Source organism: Zootoca vivipara, chromosome 12, assembly GCF_965207765.1.
Source record: "Zootoca vivipara chromosome 12, rZooViv2.hap1.1, whole genome shotgun sequence".
Taxonomy (NCBI): Eukaryota; Metazoa; Chordata; class Lepidosauria; order Squamata; family Lacertidae; genus Zootoca; species Zootoca vivipara.
Window position 1 is genome coordinate 26,083,242 of NC_142595.1, and position 19,903 is coordinate 26,103,144.

Below are 19,903 nucleotides of genomic sequence, written 5' to 3' on the forward strand. Positions count from 1 at the left end.
ATACAGTGTATTTCAGGTTTTCCAGTACATGCAGTTTCACACGCAATCGTTTCAATAATCCTTACAATAGCCCTTGTGCAGCAAATTAGTAAGATCATATGGAAGGGACCTCAAAGTTAACCTTAGTCCAACCCCTTGCTTTTGCAGAAATCCTCTGCTGTTGCACCCCAGTAGCTAGTCTTCCATTCTCTGCTTTAAAGCCTCTAAACTTTTAAAACAGTCGGTTCCACTGCCAAACTGCTTGTATCATCACTACCAGTATATGGCAACCATCTTCTATATATGTATGTTTTTTTCCCTACCAAAATGTATATGGAGCTGATAGCATAATCGTTTTGCTGAAAGCCAACCTAGTGAGTGCAGGTGGTCCACAACTCGCTCAATCTACCAATCCATCAGATATTGGCAGAATTTGGATTCAAGGGAGTGGGGCAGCCATTTATCCTGGTTAGAGAATCCCCCCAACACACATACACACACACAAAAATATCTGACGAAGTGTGCATGCACATGAAAGCTCATACCAAAATAAAAACTTAGTTGGTCTTTAAGGTGCTACTGAAGGATTTTTTTTATTTTACAAAAAAAATCGTTGGATGAGAACCATACCACAGGAATTATCCCCCCCCCCCAAAAAAAGAACAAAGGAGCCAAATCTTCTTAACTGGAAGCTTTCGTCTTGTTGCTCAAGAGAATGATCTGAAGGCACCTGATGGGATGCTGAAGCTTGCTGCAAGGGGGCACCACAGGGAATAATAATTCCAACCAGAGGAAAGGCAGAGAAAATTAAAAAGAGAAAAGAAAAGGTTTAGCTGCGTTTGAAGCATATTAACTGATGGCAACGAAGAAGCAGCTCCTTTTGTTGATCCATTCAGCACAACGTTAAAGATCAATAAGGATGCCAGTCACTAGAGCTGCTTGGGACCATGTCCCCACCGCTGAGCGTGACCGAAATGTGCCAGTGCGCGCGAGCTGAAAACAAGCCTCACCGAGCTCGGTAGGGACGAACGGCTTCACCCGTGAGTCGCGCACGTGCGTAGGATCGGAACCGAAATCCTGCGCGATGCGACGACCGTCATTGAAACGTGCATAGGTTCAGGGTTGGCGACGGGAGGCCGTCGCTTCACCTGCCAAGAAGACCAGAGAGTTGAGGAAGGGTAGGGTGCGGGGGGGGGGGAGGCAGACCAGAACCCTCCCGGCTTCTTTGCTTTGTCCCCGGGAGCAGGGGGGCGCGCGCACACGCTCCTCCCTCCAACCACTCGCGCACGCAGAGGCGCGCGCCGCCCGTGCTCTTTCCCCTCCCCGGCCTGCGCCGCCCTCGTCCAATGAGCGGCGCTGTTGCTGGCAGGTGCGGAGTGTTTTTGTTTTGGGTAGAAGGAGAAGAAGTAGTAGTTGTAGTTGACGAAGGCCGAACTCTCTCTCTCTCGCTTTCTCTTTGCTCCCCCTCCCTTCTGGAGTGGGCCTAGTCGGCGGAGGGGGCTCCGGCCGGCCGACACCCCCCCCTCAACCGCACCCGTTGAGGAGCCTTAACGCCGCCCGGGCCCTCGCCGCTGGTCCAGGGAGGCAGACGGGTGACGACAGGCTTTCCGCCTCCTGCCTCCCCGGCTGCTGCGCCTCCTTCAGCCCTGCAGCGCGAAGGGAGGCCGCGGGGCTGAGCGGGCGGCCGCTGCTGACGCCGCCGTTCAGGAGCCGGGGGGGCCAGGCCCGGCTCGGCCTGGCCTGCTCTCACCCGAGCCGACCCCCGCCGGGCCTTCACCATGAGGAGGGAAATGAACGGAGTCACCAAGAGCCGGTTTGAGGTGAGCGGGGAGCATCGGCTGGGCCTTTCCAAAGTTTCCCGGGGTGGGGAGAGGGAAGGTGGTGTTGCAGGGCTGGTTTGTTCGGTTGTGAATGGGGCGGGGGGGGGCGTTAGATTTCACCGAAGGAGATTCCCTTCCCCTATTCTCGTTTCTCCCTCCTCCCCTCAAAGGAAAGGGGGGGACCCCAGATGTGGAGGGGAGATAAAGCGGTGGCCGAAAAGATGGAGCGCTGCTTGTGGGTCCCCAGAGCCTGCCTGGGAGGGTTTTAAATGGGGGAAGGGAGGCGACTAGATTAGGCTGAAGGAAATTCCCTTTCCTCGCCTACCAGACACCAGAGAAGAAAACTGGCCGCTGAAGGAGAAGGCGACAAGTTCCCCTAAGTGTGCTTGGGGTGGGGGTGGGAGGCTTGCCTGTCGTGATTACAATGAGGGAGATTACATGTACAAGTGTAAGGTGGTTTCTTCTCCCGTCGACGCGAGGGCATTCCGCTGAAGGAGATCCTTTCCCTCGAACAAAACTGGGAAAGGTGTATATAGTTGTCTTTGAATAGGTAAGCCTGTAGAGAGGCAAATAAGAGGGAAACACTGTGTATATTGGGTGGGGTGGAGTCAGTCGTGATAGGTTACGCAGATAGAAGGGTTCACTCGCCCCGCCCGCCCGCCCGTCCGTGCCATTCTGTGGGATATCGCTTGTGGGAAGGATGTGCACCAGAGGGGAAAGGAAATATTACGTTAGGAAGTCTGGTGTGTGTGCTTAGTGGCACCACGGTACATTCATGTAGGGAAGTTGTGCGAGGAGGTTCGTTAACAGAGTTTGGGATCCCACCCACTTCCACTGGGAGTGGGGCAGGATGGGTGGAGAATGAGCTTGAAGAGGAAGGGGAGGAGCCTAAGCACACTCTGGGAGCGGCAGTGAAAGTCCCAGGATTGGGGCTGCCTTGATTATACAGTATACACAGTGGAGGAACATGGACATTAATGCATTATTATTATTTTGGGTGTGTGGGGTGAAATTAACAAGAACTTGAAGAGCAGACTGTGAGGTGGAGCAGGGTCTGACCTGAAAATGCTATTCTTCAGGTCTTTAAGGATGGGGATGAATTGGCAGGTTGTACCCAGAAAAAAATCAGTTATGAGAAAGTATGTGTTTGGAGTGGAAGAAGGTTGCAGAATTGCTGTAGAAGTGTGTTGGGAGGGACTAGCTTAGAATTGGGAGAGAAACAAGTTGTAGGCATGTGGAGGCTCTTTAACAGTGTTAAGGCAGGCACACTTTACCCACATAATTTATGCCCTACCAATGAAGGGAAGGGTGTGTGTGTGTGTGTGTGTGTGTGTGTGTGTAAACAGATTCCCAGGGCTGTTTAAAAGGGGGCATATTACAGATATACTCAGTCTCCTGAGCGGTTCTTGAGGGTTGGAAGGTACTGTTAAGATTCTAGCTTTGTTCAGAGACTGCTAGAAGGGGATGGCACTTTTCAATTACTTGTCCAACTAATTTTCAATTTATCCTCAAGTGCATCCTAAGTGCACTCTTATACACAGGCTGTTGTTGTTGTTGAAGATATAGGCAATCCACAGGAAGCATAGCAGTGGAAAATTCAACAGCTCTAATGTTTTGTCTAGATAACCTTTACTTGGTATATGTAAAAAAAAATAAAAGCTGCAGTTCCTAGGTATGTAATAAGCAAAAATCTGCTCTTATTCCCTTATGGGGGTACACAAGAGCCCTTATTGGGTTCTCCATCGGTTGGAGAATATAACAGAGGCCAACCAGAGAATTTTGAGAAGCAAAGCCTTTATTTTTGCTGTTGCAACAGGGTCCTTCCCCTCACACAAGAGATCAAGGAAGGAACCCAGAACAAAAGAGAACCTCCACTTTTATCAGTTTTCCCATCACCAAGAAACAACCCCAAAATACATCATTCCTACATCACAGCTACATAATCAATACCTCACGAAAAGGGAGGGTTCAAGGTAGAAATCTGAGCACCTTTGACACCTCTCCTAGTCCTCCTCACACCCCTCCCAGGTGTGAATTCCTAAACACAAAGAGAAATTAAGTTTCCTAAAAGTTGATCACTATCTTTTGTTTGGAGGAATCTTCTTGTGAATGAGATGGCTAGTAGTCTTGCACAATTGATGGGGAAATGTCCAGTTGGCAGAGCCTCCGGCTTACAGGATTATGGCTCCCAAGTTGATAGTCATGTGGAAATGTGTGTGTGATTCTGGTCAGAGAGAGTCAAAATGGTGTCAGGCCTGTCTTCCTGTGCTGCTTCAGACATGTGCCTGTACATTCATGTACATGTTTATGAACAATATATATATATATATATATATATATATATATATATACACACACACACACACACACACACACACACACACACACACACACCTTAAAATTTACAACAGGTAGTGGCAGGAAAAGGTCTTATCAGGAGGCTAGTTAACCTGGCTGGAGGAAAAAGTCATATTCTCCCAGTTTCTGTCCCACTTAAGTGGGGAGATAAAGCAGAAGAAAGGTGTGGGATTAGAGGAGGGAATCATGCAAGGTCAAAAGCATGAAATAGAGAGGGTAGGGTCAGGAACCAGTCTTAATGCTGCTGGCATGACCAGTTTTGTGCTGTTTGTTTATGGCTAAAAAGGTAAAGGGACCCCTGACCATTAGGTCCAGTCGTGACCGACTGGGGTTGCGCGCTCATCTCACATTATTGGCCGAGGGAGCCGGCGTATAGCTTCCAGGTCATGTGGCCAGCATGACAAAGCCGCTTCTGGCAAACCAGAGCAGCACATGGAAACACCGTTTACCTTCCCGCTGTAGCGGTTCCTATTTATCTACTTGCATTTGGACGTGCTTTCAAACTGCTAGGTTGGCAGGAGCTGGGACCAAGCAACGGGAGCCCACCCTGTTTATGGCTACTAAGGGCCTAATTCATATATAGACAAAGGGGATCCTCCTGGTCTGGAAAAGGAAGGTGGGCAGCTAAGGAAAAAAGGAAGGACATGCAAGAAAGGAGGAGCATAGTGTTCCAGGATGCGGAATACATTGTCTATTTCTGTGTGTTTGTAAAAGAGCAAAATTTGAGGGTTTAAAGTAATATGTAAATAGGTATATCTGTCCATGTGGGACTAAAGTTCATTGAATTGTAGGCTGACAAAATGAGTATTGGTCACATCAGCTTAGCAAATTACAGCTGTTTATTAATCACAACTGTTTTCTGACGCTGACCGGTGGTCAGGGAGGTATGCACATGAGCACACACATGTGCTCTGACATATGGCCAATATAGTGGGTTCAGAGTAAGGAAGATCCTGTACCTTTGATGCTTTGGTGTATTTTGAAGTAACAAATGTGAATGTGGTTGAAGGGCATTGCGGAGTCTGTAGCTCTTTGACAGGATGGGTGACTGGTTTGCAGTGTGTGGTGCTGAGCTTGTGTGTTTGTGGATATTATGCAAAACAGATGGCTAAATAGCTGTAAAAGAAACATGACTGGTAGTTGGTGCATGTGTTTAATATCAGAATAGATAAATGTGGTACAGTCCAGGACTACTGTTGCTTTACTATTCTGAAATTGAAAAGGAGAATCCTGAAGGATGAAGATGCTGTAAAAAGTGCAAACAGGGAAAGCAAAGGGTAAACAAAGAACTATTCAGGAAAACGTGGCACACACAAAAGCACCCTATCTAACCAGAGATTCATCCAGTTCTTTGTCAGAACAGCTGTCCCCCCCCTTTTCCTGAATTGATAGCCACAGTGCGGAGGAGGCAGCATCGTTGACACAAATAAGAGCAATAAGACGGTTCAAGTCTCTTTTCGTGGGGATTTCATGAGGGAGGAAAATAAAGTGCCCAAGTGTAATCTTTCAACAGTGTGACCAAGGAATAACTTGAATACAGGGAGGAGACTAGCTCAGCTCAAAATGAACTTCTGCTTTGGGCACAGCTACTTCTCTACTTTCTGGTCTAGAAAGGAAAAATAAAAGTAACTGAGTCAAAGTACTGGATGACTTAGGCAGCGTATGGCACAAGGTGATAAATTCTGCAGTATGAAAAAGAGTGGCATCTTCATCCAGAAACTGAGACAGGTAAAAACAATGTTTTGGTTTCATTCTCTTACTTTTAATGGGTACTATTGGAAGCTGGATGCAAACTAAACAAAAAGAGTGCATGTTCATTGAATTAATTTCCATTGACCAAATAGCCCAGGAAAATGTTGATTGGTAACTGAGTCCAAATAAAAAAGGTGACTAACTGAGGTTTTGTGGCTTCCAGGGAACAGAAGTGAGAAGCAGCTGCACATAACAATTTCATTATTTTTACACCATCTTGTAATCTGAAGATTGAGGGGAGAGTTTAGATACATGGAGAGGTTCGTGTGATTTGAAACTAGTATCTTTTTTTTATTGAGATGAATTGTTTAATTGTATGAGAAGGGGAATCTATTCCCAGGCCTTTCCCCTGTGAAAAGTATGTATTGCCACTGATGAACAGTGTTTTGGGTAGCACTGGGAATGTTTTTTTCCAAAAGCGGTGTCCAAGGGAGATGTGCAGTTGGGAACCTTAACATTCAAATATGTGTGTTATGGTTGCTTATTCTAATTATAGATGTCTACATGGTATTCTTGTGAGGGAGAGGAAAAGAGGCATAACCCAGTTGGGGAAATGTGCATACAATGGTATATTTAAAAATGGAAACCGGAAATAATATGAGAGAGTTTTGTTGGACCAATTTCTGTTAGTAAATGAATATTTTAGTCTTTGAGTTATGTAGAACATGTAATTAGATACAATGGAATGATAGCTAATTTCCAGCTTGTATACAGAGAGAGACTACTTACTAATGCAAATATTTGTAGACCAAATATATTGTTACAGTGGTGTGGGGTGAAAACATTTCTGGAAATTTTTCAAGTGATACTTTTTCCATGGAAAATGTTCCACTTTTAGAAATGAGTACTGTGCAGTTTTGGCAACTGAAATGAATATCATACTAATGAAATATAAAATCATGGTTGTAATTGGCTATATATGAAGTGACCAGCCCTGGAAAGCACACGCTTATGCACACAGCTCTTGAGGGATATGGAAAAATAGTTTTCAGTACCTTTTTTTTCTTTATAATTTTATACAATTGACAATACAATTTTATGCAATAAACTTAAATGCATTTAAACTTAAACGAATAGGAGCAGGCATCCATTAAAACAAACTAACAAACAAACAAACAGACAAACTTTGGCAATCCCACTTGCCATTGCACTCGCCTTGGGAGAGTGCTTGGAGGTGCAGGGAGTGTGTGTCTTGCCTATACATGATTTGGCTTTATGCGCTACCCCCACATAAGTTGAGAGTTGACTATATGTTACTGAGTTGTTTTAATAAATTATTTAAAAGTAGTTTAATAAAGATAATTTCCAAATAAAGATTCAAATTTGTTTGAATCTAACACTTAAACCACATTGAATGTAGCAGCTTGAATTCTCTCCAGTTAAATACTTCAGCTAACTGACTTTTGGAGAAACTATTCAGATACCGGTACTTGGTACATAAAATTAGCATGACATACTTTTTAAAGTCTTGTTCATTCAATGTAAGTGAAACCAACACACTAAATCAGATCTCCCATTGTTTTATGGCAGCAGGGAACCCCAGAGATGCTGACTTGATCACAAAACATTTATCACCAAATCTGTTCAAACATATCAAACTAGGGAATGTTTTGCCCTCAGTTGTAATAACTAAATACCTCTATTGCAGTAAAAATAAACCAGGTAATAAGTCTCTCTGCCAGATCAGAGTCATAAGGGGTGCAGGCATAATGTTCCCAAAATAGTAACCATGGTTAACTGGTGTTTAGGGGGTGTTCTTATCAGATGTGACATCAAGCCATGGTTGATCAAGCCATGGTTGAGGGAGGGTGATTTGTGATCATGTCCCTCCCTTATTGTTAAACAATAGCTAGCTGAAATAGCTATCAATGACAGTATCGTGGTTAAAAAATAAAGTACCAGATAATGTTCAAGATTTGAGCTTTTGAGTTATGCAAGGCATATTCAGGTATAGGTGTTGAAAGAAGAAAATTGTGGCAGAAAATATGGTCACATATCTAGTATTGAAGAGAACCTTGTAAACAGTAATTCTAACAAACTAACCTTACTGAAGGGAGTAGGTTACTTGCACAGGCTCCTCCAAAATACTGTGTTCATAGAAAACATCTGATGTCAGAGGAGGAGAGGGAATTTCTAAAGTATCTCTCATAGAATCTTTTTTAAAGCCTTTCAAAGAAAGATGATTTGCAATCTGCTTTACCATTTAGTCTCTACATAACCCTTGAAAGTAGGGAATAGTGCATAAAAGACTAGCCATTATATATGAGTCATCATTATATTAGATCTAGAGACATACAATGATTTCTATAAATTGGCTGTAGGTGGAATGGTGCAAAATGAGCAGTGTGATAGGAGAGATTATATATAATTTATGAATATGTGTGCTTGATACATGTTCTTTGCAGTTTATCTTTATAGTAGTGTGGTGTGAATAGTTGAGGCTGTGAGCCACTGCTTTTCAAAAAGGGTTTTGAGTAGAACTTTAAGGATTATATATACTATCTGTCAGTACATACACTGAGGTTATTTTTCACAGTATTTCACAGTGATTGTAAAAAAATTTTTTACTGTAGATAGTTTTCTGGGACGATTTCCTCAGATAAGTGTTAAAAACTGAGTAAAATTAATCAGTTATAATTTCTCTTTTCCACTTTTTGAATAACAAGGCAATTGCAGGGTGTGTCTGCCCAGCTGATAGGAAGATGTTCTGAAGTACCCAGAGCATCATTCATATTTGGCATTTGATCACTTATGGTATGTATTTTTGGAAGCATACCCTTTGAGCGCCTCTCCCACTGGTAGATATTGTGGGGAAAGCCAGTGGCACCTCTGAGCATCCAAAGTCAATTGGCATGAAGATGACAGTATACAGTGGTGCCTCGCTAGACGAATTTAATTCGTTCCAAGACTCAATTCATCCTACGAAAAATTCGTCTAGCGAGTCGCGGTTTCCCATAGGAATGCATTGAAACTTGCCGGGGCTTGTCATGTGTGACAGGCGGGGTGGGGAAAAGGCGGAGGAACGGATAGTTCCTCTGCCTTTCCCCCACCCCGCCCGACAGAGCCGGGATCAGACGGGGCTTCAGAAGCCTCGTCCGATTCCGGCTGTGTGACAGGCGGGGGGGGGGGGGAAGCGGAGGAACGGATCCGTTCCTCCGCTTCTCCCCCCCTTCTTCCCGCGCTTGTGTTCCACTGGTCTCTGCCAGTTGCCCCTCACTGCTCGCAGCAACCGGCAGAGACCAGCAGAACACAAAGGGGAACCAGCTGCAGCTCGGTAAGAAGGCAAAGGAAGATCAGCTGACAGGCGCTGACAGCTCATCTTCCTTTGCCTTCTTCCCACGCTACAGCTTGTTCCCCTTTCGCTAGAGGAATGCCCTGTAGGTTTTGTGATCGGAGGTTTTTATGGCCACACTTCGCAAGACGAAGCGGCGGCCATAGAAAACCTCGTCGTCTTGCGAGGCAACCTCCTATTGCAAAACCTATTCGTATAGCGAAAAATTCATCTAACGGCATTTGTCTAGCGAGGCACCACTCTAGATAGTTCTGAGAGGCAATAGTTGGGTACAGTGTCCTCCTCAGATACAATACATTTGTGTGCATTTGAGCTTGTCAGTGTTTACAAACATCTTGATGAGCCTTACAGCAAGTCCGTAGTATTATTCCCATTTTGCAGATACTGTGCTTTGACTAATGGCTTGCCTGAGGCCACAGAGCATTGTTGTCTAAACTAAGAGGTTCACTATTTTAGCCACTGCACTGTACTAGCCCTTAACACAAAACACAGAGGTACTCAGACAACTAGATAAAATGTACATTTAAGCCCCACCCTTTAATCAAGCGAACCCTTGCCTGTTGCCACCAAAGATAACTTGAGTAAATAGTTCTTCAGAAAGATGGTCAGAATTTGAGTCTCCAGGGGAAGCTGCCATCTGGTAGTACATCTCTCCGTATGTTTGATGATCTGACAGAAATTGTTTGTTTTTTCAGTATCCTTCATTTCTGTCCACAGACTCAAGGAAGCCAATAACCAGAATAAAAGCACACTAAAAATACTTAATGATGGGTGATATCCAACAGAATCATACTCAGAGAAGAACCATTGAAATCAGTGACTGACTTTAGTCAAATAACACTTTGCCTGTGAATTGAAGAGCCCATAAAAATCTGTTAATGCTTGGACAATAAAATAATTTCAAACAATAACCAAGTGAAACATCTTCAGAATTAAAAGAAAGGTCACCTGAGGCATATCCACACCATACATTTAAAGCATATTTAGTGTACATTTAATATTCATGACTTCCCCCAAAGAATCCTGGGAACTAGTTTCACCCTCGGAGAGCTACAATTCCCAACAACCTTAACCAACTACAGTTTCCAGGATTCTTTGGGGGGAAAGCCATGTGCCTTAAATGGATGTGGAATGTGCTTTAAATGCATGGTGTGACTGCTCCTGGACTGGTCAAAGGCTTCTATATGAATAGAAGCCATTGATCCCCCAGTAGCAAAGAAGCCAGGTATCAACACCTGGGCTGGCATGGGCATGCCAAAGCCCACCAGGCCTGATACTAGATTTGTAACATCCTTCCATCCCGCCACTTATTTTAAGCTTTTTATGTGCTTGAGGTGGCTGACCAGACAAGTACATGATTGCAGATGCTAATTTGATTCTTTTTTCAACTTTAAAATATACAATATTCTTTTTCTAAACAAAGTTTGTGCATTCCCATCAAGGCAGCAGGATCAAATTGCATTTTCTTCCTGTAGTCAGGATAGTGCAGTGATTTAAAAGTAAAGGGACCCCTGACCGTTAGGTCCAGTTGCGAACGACTCTGGGGTTGCGGCGCTCATCTTGCTTTACTGACCAAGGGAGCCGGCGTACAGCTTCTGGGTCATGTGGCCAGCATGACAAAGCCGCTTCTGGTGAACCATAGCAGCACACGGAAACGCCATTTAACTTCCTGCCAGCAGCTAGGTTGGCAGGAGCTGGGACGGAACAATGGGAGTTCACCCCGTCGTGGGGATTCGAACCACCGACCTTCCGATCGGCAAGCCCTAGGCTCTGTGGTTTAGACACAGCGCCACCCACGTCCTGCCAGTGCAGTGATTTAAGCGAGTTTAAATAACACAACTGCATGTTCTCTGTTTTCTTATTTTATCAAGGTTGTCAAGCTGCTTTGTGTGTGCTTTTGCTCTAACATACCTGGAATATTTAACCACTTGCAATAACTGAAGTGATGCAAGGTGAAGAGATGATACTCATGGTCATATAAGGTGTCCCCACCCCCCGTAAGACCATTTAGTGCAAGGTCTATAAGTACATAGCTGCACCACTGTGGAACCTTCCTCCAGAAAGGAGTAATTGTATTAGCCATCCATTTGAAGTGCGATTGCAGGGGTAGAAAATGGTCAGAGGCAAACATCCTGCTTTCATACAAATTTAAACCAGTTCCTTCCCTGCCTCACCTAAAAGTAGTTTTTCCTCAAACCAAGGACATCATCTTTGCAGATGTAGTCCTCAAGCTGGGTATGACTGACTGCATTGTATGTGTGCCCTGCCTCTGCTTAAAGCAAGGCACTCTCCTCAAATTGGTGATCCGCAGGATGTATTGTCTAGTCATAGACTACCCATTGTAGTCTACTCTCTGAAATCTTAACTTCTGTGACCTAGTCCCTTATGAGGCTGTCTATATATTTTGAAAGCTATGGCGTTATATACACAAATCTCCTGAAATTTATGTTCCCAATCACTTAAGAGGTTAAGTGAAATATTTCAAACTGCAGGTGGTTTTCAAGACACTTTAAAAATAATATTATGCTTACAAGCCTGTTGGGCAATCATCTATTTTTACATCATGAATTGATACCATATGGGCTGTCCATTAAGCATTGTTTTCCTACTCCTCATGCCTGCTTGTCACAATCAGGTCATTACAGTAATAATGAACACCCTCCCCTTCCTCCCCTCTTTTGTGGAAGAAAGCTAGTTGGTCTCTGTACCAGAATGAGAACATTTGTTAAGAATGTCTGTTCTGAAGGTGTGGCTCCTATGGAGAAAATAATCACTTAGCTCTGCAGCAAAGCAAACAATAGAGTACTGCTCAGTAGGCTGCCTCCTTATTTTTTAACAATGGCCTCGGCTTACAGCAAGAGAAAAACCAATACTTAATTGTTTCTATTCCACTCTAGTAGTGAAGAAGCCATGTTGATATAGTTGAGCATATGCACCTGTAACTCGCATACTGTCAGAACTGAGAGGGGAATTGGTGAGATAGGAACAGGAGTATGAAAACTCTTTAAAATCAATGGGGTGGCAGCTCTCCCTGGTCACTTAAGGAATGGTCTGTGGCTAATTGACATGGCTGAAGTAGCATTAGATGTAAATCACACAGGAATATAAAACCCAAAGATCTCTAAAGGGAAAGTCCAGCATGAAACAGATGAATTACAATTCAATACATACGTTAATTGGATACCAATGACAGGATGTTGGCGCTGTCATCAACACTGCTTTGTTAATTGGTCACTGTAATTATCTTGCTTTGAGGCACTGGTCATTATGAATTTCATTTCCATTTGACTTTGCTCTCCTCAGCCATGTGTTTGCCAGTGCTTACCAATTCACAATTACACTTCATGCATCAAATAAACGGACTGTGGTCCACAAAATCTATAATAATTGGCTCCATGGGCCAAATTGCTTTGCAGACTAAATTTGACAGGTGTGCAGGGTCACCCACCTTTTCAAGATACTTTGAAGTCCTGAAGAGGGGACTTCAAAACACCTTGCAAAGTGCTGCTAAAAGGGAGTCGTTCTCCATCCATTTGCAGGGGGTGCTATGCAAATTTGCATGGTGTCACCTGCTAAAATTATGGTAAATAAGCCTCTGTTTTAGCAGGAGATTTTGATGCTCACAAGGACTCAGTGACATAGAGATATATCGTCTAAAACCAGTTTGAAGTTTACATCATGATAACTGTTTCATAATATTTAACCTGGTGGCAGCAGTCACAGCTGTGGTTTGTGAAGCCTCATGGCAGTGGTAGCAGAAGTGCTGATGGCCTGCAAAGCCTTGTCATGGTGATGGGAGGCAACAGCAGTAGCTGCCTATGAGACTTTGCTGCGGCAGTGGCAATTAAAGCAGTGGCCTGGCGGTGGTAGCAAAATCAATAGCAGGCTACGAGGCCTCACCACGGTGGCAGAAGGCAGCGGCAGCAGTGGCAGTGGCCTGGCGGTGACAGCAAATTCAGTAGGAATTCAGTATACCTGAAGGAGTGTCTCCACCCCCATCGTTCTGCCCGGATACTGAGGTCCAGTACCGAGGGCCTTCTGGCGGTTCCCTCGTTGCAAGAATCCTAGTTGCAGGGAACCAGGCAGAGGGCCTTCTCGGTGGTGGCGCCCGCCCTGTGGAACGGCCTCCCATCAGATGTCAAAGAGAAAAACAGCTACCAGATTTTTAGAAGACATCTGAAGGCAGCCCTGTTTAGGGAGGCTTTTAATGTTTATTATATTATTTTATTTCATTTTTCTGTTGGAAGCCACCCAGGGTGGCTGGGGAAACCCAGCCAGATGGGCAGGGTATAAATAATAAATTATTATTATTATTATTATTATTATTATTATTATTATTATTATTATTGGAGCCTGCAAGGCCTTGCCACGGCAGCGGGAGGCAGTGGCAGAAGCAGCAGTGGTCTGGCAGCAGTGGCAGAGTCACCATTCTTGGTTTAAGAACATTGCCCAGGCTTTAAGTTTTGGTTCTGATGTGGCTGTATGACGTCTTAAATTAAGGTCTTTTTTCTAATTATACCTATTTATCTACTTGCACTTAGATGTGCTTTCGAACTGCTAGGTTGGCAGGAGCTGGGACCAAGCAACGGGAGCTCACCCCGTCACGGGGATTCGAACCGCCGACATTCTGATCGGCAGTTCCTAGGCTCTGGTAATTATACCACCCCAAATCATCAATTGATTAAATGATGACATTTTTCTAAACCCAGTAGTACTTGAATTACAGGGGTGCATAATTTCATGTCTCTGTTCAAGGGTCTCCATAGCCCTGATGCCTAGATCTCTCTATCTTTGGCTGTATTGCTCTAAATAGATCCACCACCACAAGGATTTGCCCTTGCACAAATGAACTTCCCATTTTCTCTCCCTGCACCCCCTCTGTGTCCTCCAGTGAGGGAAGGCATGAGCAGGAGGTTCTGTTGCACAATCAGAAATCCTTGCACTAGCAAATCTGTTTCGTTGGCTACAGCCCCATGAGTGTCTGGCTATGTGCCACATTGTAGCAATGATTTGCTATTCAAAAGCTGTGTTGAAAAGTATTGTCCAGTATCTGATCATGGGACAAAGGCCAGTCTGACCTTTGACCAGCTACTGTGTGCTATCCCTGAACAGATTCAGTGGCTTTAGAAGTGTGAACTTGTGGTGGTTAATGGAAAACTGTGGGTTATATATTTATAAAAATATTTGTATGCCACTGTTCATTTTTTAAAAAATCTAAAGTGGTTTATAACGCATGCACACACGCATGCGTGCGCGCACACACATGCAAAACCATGTAATAATCAGTTAACTATTACAGGAATATGGTTTTTTAATTGTATGCATAATCTTGGTGGCATTGAAAAGTTTTCAGCAGATACTTAAAGGTTAAAGCAGAAGGCACCTGCTGAATCTCTTTTTGGAAGGTGATGCTAAAGGCTCAGTGTCATGTCACTGTCAGATGAGCCTCACCAACTCAGGGGATGACCAGATGTTAAGGGTTCAGGCAGTCCCTAAGGTACCCTGGACCTAAGTTGTTCAGGGCTTTGAATATTAATACAAGGACCTTGAACCTGGCTCCGTTGTAGATGGGCAGCCAGGGCAGATGTTTTAACAATGATGCCACATGTTGTTGGCCATTTGCTCCATCAGCTGACTGACCACCACATTTTGCACCAACTGGAGCTTCTGAACCAGGTCCAAGGGCAGCCTCATATAGAAGCATTGCAGTAATCTAGCTTTGAGGTTGCCAGTGCACAGACTGCCATGGTCAGGCTATCCATGTACATGAATGGTCATAGCTGGCAAGCAGACCAAGCTGGTAATAATGAGGTGGCAGGAATGTACTTGAACTCGCTTGGGTGAAAAGTTGTAGTAATGCCAATCAAACAGCCCGGTGAAAGGTTTATTTCCTCACAGTGACAGTGGAGTAGAAATCTGTGGATTTCACCACCACTGAGTGCAAGGTTTTGTACAATTGGAGCTTTACCATTCTGTGTCTCCTTCGCTGGAAGGCTTAACTCATGGCCTTCTATGACAGCGTTGCCAAGGTTCTGTGGATAAAATCATTTGCATCCATTCCAAATTGATTCCACCCATTTTTCTGAGTCAACCGCATGGGTGTCTGGGTAGGTTTTATTGGAGGAGTTCCAAGTGCTGGCAGCCAAGGATGTGAAGGGGACTTTTGGATCAGTACATTTGACGTGCCTATCTGACCCCTATCCATCAAGGCTAGTGATAAAGAGCCTGGGGAAGCCAATGTTCAGCTTGCTTTTATGACCAAGAATGATCAAAAAGGCTCTGGCCAAGCAATTCCAGACTCAATCAATTCCAAACTCATCAATTCCAAAGATGACTTTGCTTAACAAGACCCTCTTCAGTCAGTTTTTTTTCCTGGAGTTTGGGACTCCTACTAATTTTATTACCGTGGCTGATGATCTTTGCTGGGAGAAAGATAAGTTGATTTCCCTTAATTTCTCAGCAACGTTTGGTACCATCTATCAGAAGTCCATAAATTCTGCTTGTCATTCGCCAGCCAAGATTTGTGTTCACCACTAACTGTCTTGACTTAAGGTGGGTGAGGTCTTAACTGGCAAATACAGACCTAGAGGTGCACTTTGACTGCAGTTGGTGAAACCCTGTCCTCTGCCTCCCCTAACATAATGTGTCTATGAGATGCTCAGAAAGCAGCAAGACGCCTTGCTGCTTCTCAGAGGACTCCAAATCTTTGCATGCCATCAGCAAGAGTTCTGTCCTTTAGGCTTGGAGAAGGATAGGGACTCACCCTGATACTGATTGGAAGATGTATTGGCCAGTGTGAACAGTGAGCATGTTTGTGAACTGTTGCCGTTGATGATTGCATCCTTTTAGATTGGACGTATAGGTTGGAAGTGGGGACCCTGCACTGCAGTGGTTTTCCTTAAACCTTTTCTCCTACATTGATGGGTGGTATTGGGGGATTGTTGTTTCTGCCTTTGGGTAGCACTCTCTTAAGGGTCAATCCTTTGTATTGTTTTTATTGTTCTGTATTAGTTAACTCTCCATTTTTTAATTGAAAAGCAGACTACATATCCTTTTAACAAACCCATGCTTACATTGAATGATGGCATGCACACAACCCTGGTAATTATGTTTTTAAAGGAACATTTTAACCTGCGGAGTGTATTTATCATTTATATATACCGGTACACATACCGGTATACACACACACATAGTGAAACCAAGATTGCAAAACCCCATTTAAGTATGTACATCCTTATTCACCATGCCGGCTTAACCTTAGCCACAAAAAGTCAGCCTGAAAAGGAAAGTCTTAAAATGCTTCTGGAAGATGTTCAAGCTCTTACTTTGGCAGTTCTCCAGGAAGAGGGCAGTTGTGAAGATCTCTTCCCTTTTGTGCCCTTTTCATGATGCTGCATTGGATTAGATCACCATACAATAGAAAAAACATTATCAGTTCATCATGGGACTTGTGGTGTGACATTACATATCTTTGATGGGTTAGAATTAATGTTGCTTTATTTCATTATAAATCATTTTCCGGTGTTAATAAAGGTAACAGTTTCTTGAATCCAAGTGCAAAAATATATATATCTAAATTTCATCAGTCTGTTTGAACTGAACATTGACAACATTTTGGCACTGGAGGTTTTTTTTTCCTGAAAGAGGGTAGGTGTATCTCACTTGGTTGGTCATGTTTGTCAACTGGTCAGCACTTTCAGTCCTTTTATATTCCTCACACTTACTAATTTAAGGAGAATAGTGAAAGAGCTTTGGTTTGTACCCAGCTAGTTTATGAGTATACCCATTGAAATTAATGGACCCAAGTATTTTCAGTGGATCTACTCTGTGTTTGACTAGCATTAGATATATCCCTTTCAAACCGTTGTAAAGAGGGTGTTCTCTATGCACCCAACTCTGCATTTGTGGGATGCTATCTGCAGGACTTGGTTGGTCTTCCATCTCCAAGCAAATACATTTCTTATTCTGGGCTTTGGGGTAGTGTAAAGTTGTAGAGAAAAGAATATACCCCACCCAATGGTGGAACCAAAAAGTGCAGAGAAATCTGTCAGAACCCAGCATGCAACACTCATTTGCATATTGAATGGAGTTATGCTCTCTGTGTTATTGTAAACTGTTGGAATAAAATAAAAAAATTCCTTAAGTAGCACCTTAAAGACCAACTAAGTTTTTATTTTGGTATGAGCTTTCGTGTGCATGCACACTTCTTCAGATACATGCACACGAAAGCTCATACCAAAATAAAAACTTAGTTGGTCTTTAAGGTGCTACTTAAGGAATTTTTTTATTTTACTTCGATCCAGACCAACACGGCTACCTACCTGTTGGAATAAGTTAACAAACGGAAGGGTGCCCAGGCCACTTGTGCCTGCTCGTCAGCTACCGTAGCTCCTCATTAATCAGAGTGCTGATGCTGGTTTGCCCCAATAAAAGTGGCCTGTGAAGAGCAGGTCAGGTGGAAGGGGGTCTCTTTATGAAGGACTGCTGTGAGGACTCCTGCTGCTGTTGCTGTCTCCCCCATCCTGAGGACTTTGGAGAGTTTTGCAGGGACCAGGTCCCTGGGCAGGCCCATTGGGAACAGCTGCTGCCCCTGCTGGGCATAGACCAGCTGCTGGGGCAGCATTATAAAGCCTGCCTATCCTGAACTCCACCTTCCAGACCCTGCAGCCCTGTGGCCCCTCATTGGGGACTGTCACCTCCCCCCCCCCCGTGAAGACTCCTGTTGCTTGTTGGGGGAACTGCTGTCTCCCCCCTTCTGAGGACTGCTACAGCAGCAAAGAGGAAGAGGACTGCAGAGAGTTCTGCATGGACCAGGTGATAACACCACAATGTTTAGCTGGTGATATATCGCTATGTTGAAAACCAGATATCTCCCAGTCCTCACACACATTGTGATTCGCGATATATTGCCAAGTCAAATACAGTGGTACCTCTGGTTACAAATGCTTCGGGTTACGAGCTCTGCTAACCTGGAAGTAGCTGCTCTTGGTTGAAAACTTTGCCCCAGGATGTGAACAGAAATTGCACGCCAGAGACCCATTAGCGAAAACGCACCTCAGGATAAGAACGGTTTCAGCTTAAGAATGGACCTCTGGAACGAATTAAGTTCGTAACCAGAGGTACCACTGTATTATGAAACAGTTATCACAATGTGAACTTCAAACCAGTTTTGGACGATATATTGATATATAACCCAGCCCTAGAGCCCAGTTGCTGCAGCCTCTCTGCTGTTACCTTTTGGTTGGAGTTCCTTACTGCACTGCTCTCAAATTTTTCTTCTAGAAGCTGTTGGATTATTTGGATGAACACTTTCAGTATATTTAGTTTTAATAGATTTTTATTGTATGTGGTATGTTACCCATATAAATTGCTTCAGGATTCTTTTTGTGTGTAGCCAGTCATAAATCTAATTAATCTCGTACAGTAGATCAATAAAGTACTAAGATTACTCCTTAGACCTGTTGCCCAGCCTTTTCCCTTTTCTAATTGCTACTGTGTACCCATCTCTCAGTCAGACAACATTCCTGTCTTGTTTGTGAAATACAGGTTACATTCCTTATACACAGGGATTGCTTAATGCTTTGTACAATACTTTTAGTCATCTTGGTTCTTAAATAGCAGGAGAGTTCACACCATTGTTAGAACACCTACTAGAAGCAGCAATGCTCTGACACCAATATAGTTTGCATATCTGTGCTGGTGTTCTGGTATTCTGAATTGTTAATAGCACTCCTTCAGATCTTCTGGGTATCCCAGAGGAGCCAGTGTTGGTGTGGACAGTTGTTGCATTCAGAATGACTAGTCCCACAATAGCAATGGGGGTAGGGAAGAGAATGGATGAGTGTTACCCCTATAAAAGTTGGCAGTATGCTGTAATGGATAGACTGTTGGGCTTGGTCTATGGGGTCTTTGTTCACATCCCTTTGCAGTCATGAGGCTTAGTGAGCAGCTTTAGACAAGGCATTATTACTTGGCCTGACCTAACTCTCAGTACGGCTGTGAGGATAAAATAGGATAATCTCAAAGTACTTGAAGCGAGAATGAGTCACAATTTTGATACATACTTTTCACCACCCCAATAACTATACACATTTTCTTTTGTCACAGGAGTGGAAATATTCTTCCTTAATGTTTAACTGTGATCTGGGGTGAAATGTTAAAGGAGAACTCTTGGGCAAATTTTGTGGAGGGTTTGAAACAAAGCAGGGGAGATTACAACCCTCTAAGTCAGCCTTTTTTTGTGGGGTGTGTGTGTATGTGTATTAAGGTGAGCAAAAAACATTGGCCTTTGTTTTGCTCTTCTTGTGAATTACATTTCCACCCATAAGACCCTGAGATCTATCTTGCATGATGATGTTAGTTTCTCACAAGGACTTCCAGGTTAAAAAGAGATAAATTGCAACAGCTTTTTCTCTCTCTCTGCTTGTTACTACATGCTTATATGTTACCTAGGACAAGACGTGCAGGATTCCCACTGTCTCCTGGTTGCCTACTCATCCTATCTGCCTCATGTTTTACCAGGCATTTTAACAGCCAGCAGTGGAGTGGTGGTTGGGACAACCAACCTCTGAGTGTGTTAACAAACCAGCACAGCTCAGAAATCCAGTTAAGCAGTTTATTCAAAAGGCATATCAGCAACGGAGGGCGGTGGAGAAAAATTGAGTATCTGCTATCAAAATGAAAATACCATAATATTGGTCTA

The 19,903-nt window shown here is 43.8% G+C and overlaps 1 protein-coding gene and 1 long non-coding RNA gene across 4 annotated transcripts in view; one reads left to right on the plus strand and one right to left on the minus strand.

Moving 5' to 3' along the window:
• Positions 1-553: 553 nt before the first annotated feature.
• LOC148683836 (uncharacterized) lies at positions 554-1,405 on the minus strand. Its single transcript, XR_015946719.1, has 2 exons — positions 990-1,405; positions 554-730 (listed from the first exon to the last, which is right to left on the minus strand). It is a non-coding gene; the product is annotated as an uncharacterized LOC148683836 (long non-coding RNA).
• Positions 1,347-19,903, plus strand: part of FBXL20 (F-box and leucine rich repeat protein 20) — an 83,093-nt gene continuing 64,536 nt past the window's right edge. For 2 of the 3 annotated variants that reach the window (XM_035136440.3, XM_035136443.3), the window contains exon 1: positions 1,347-1,799. Coding sequence is in view for 1 of the 3 variants with exons in the window: in XM_035136443.3 (XP_034992334.1) it covers positions 1,758-1,799 (42 nt within the window). In the remaining 2 variants the exon portion in view is untranslated. Of the gene's footprint in view, positions 1,800-13,742; positions 13,853-19,903 lie in introns of all 3 variants that reach the window. The other variant, XM_088656279.1, reaches the window with a different exon arrangement.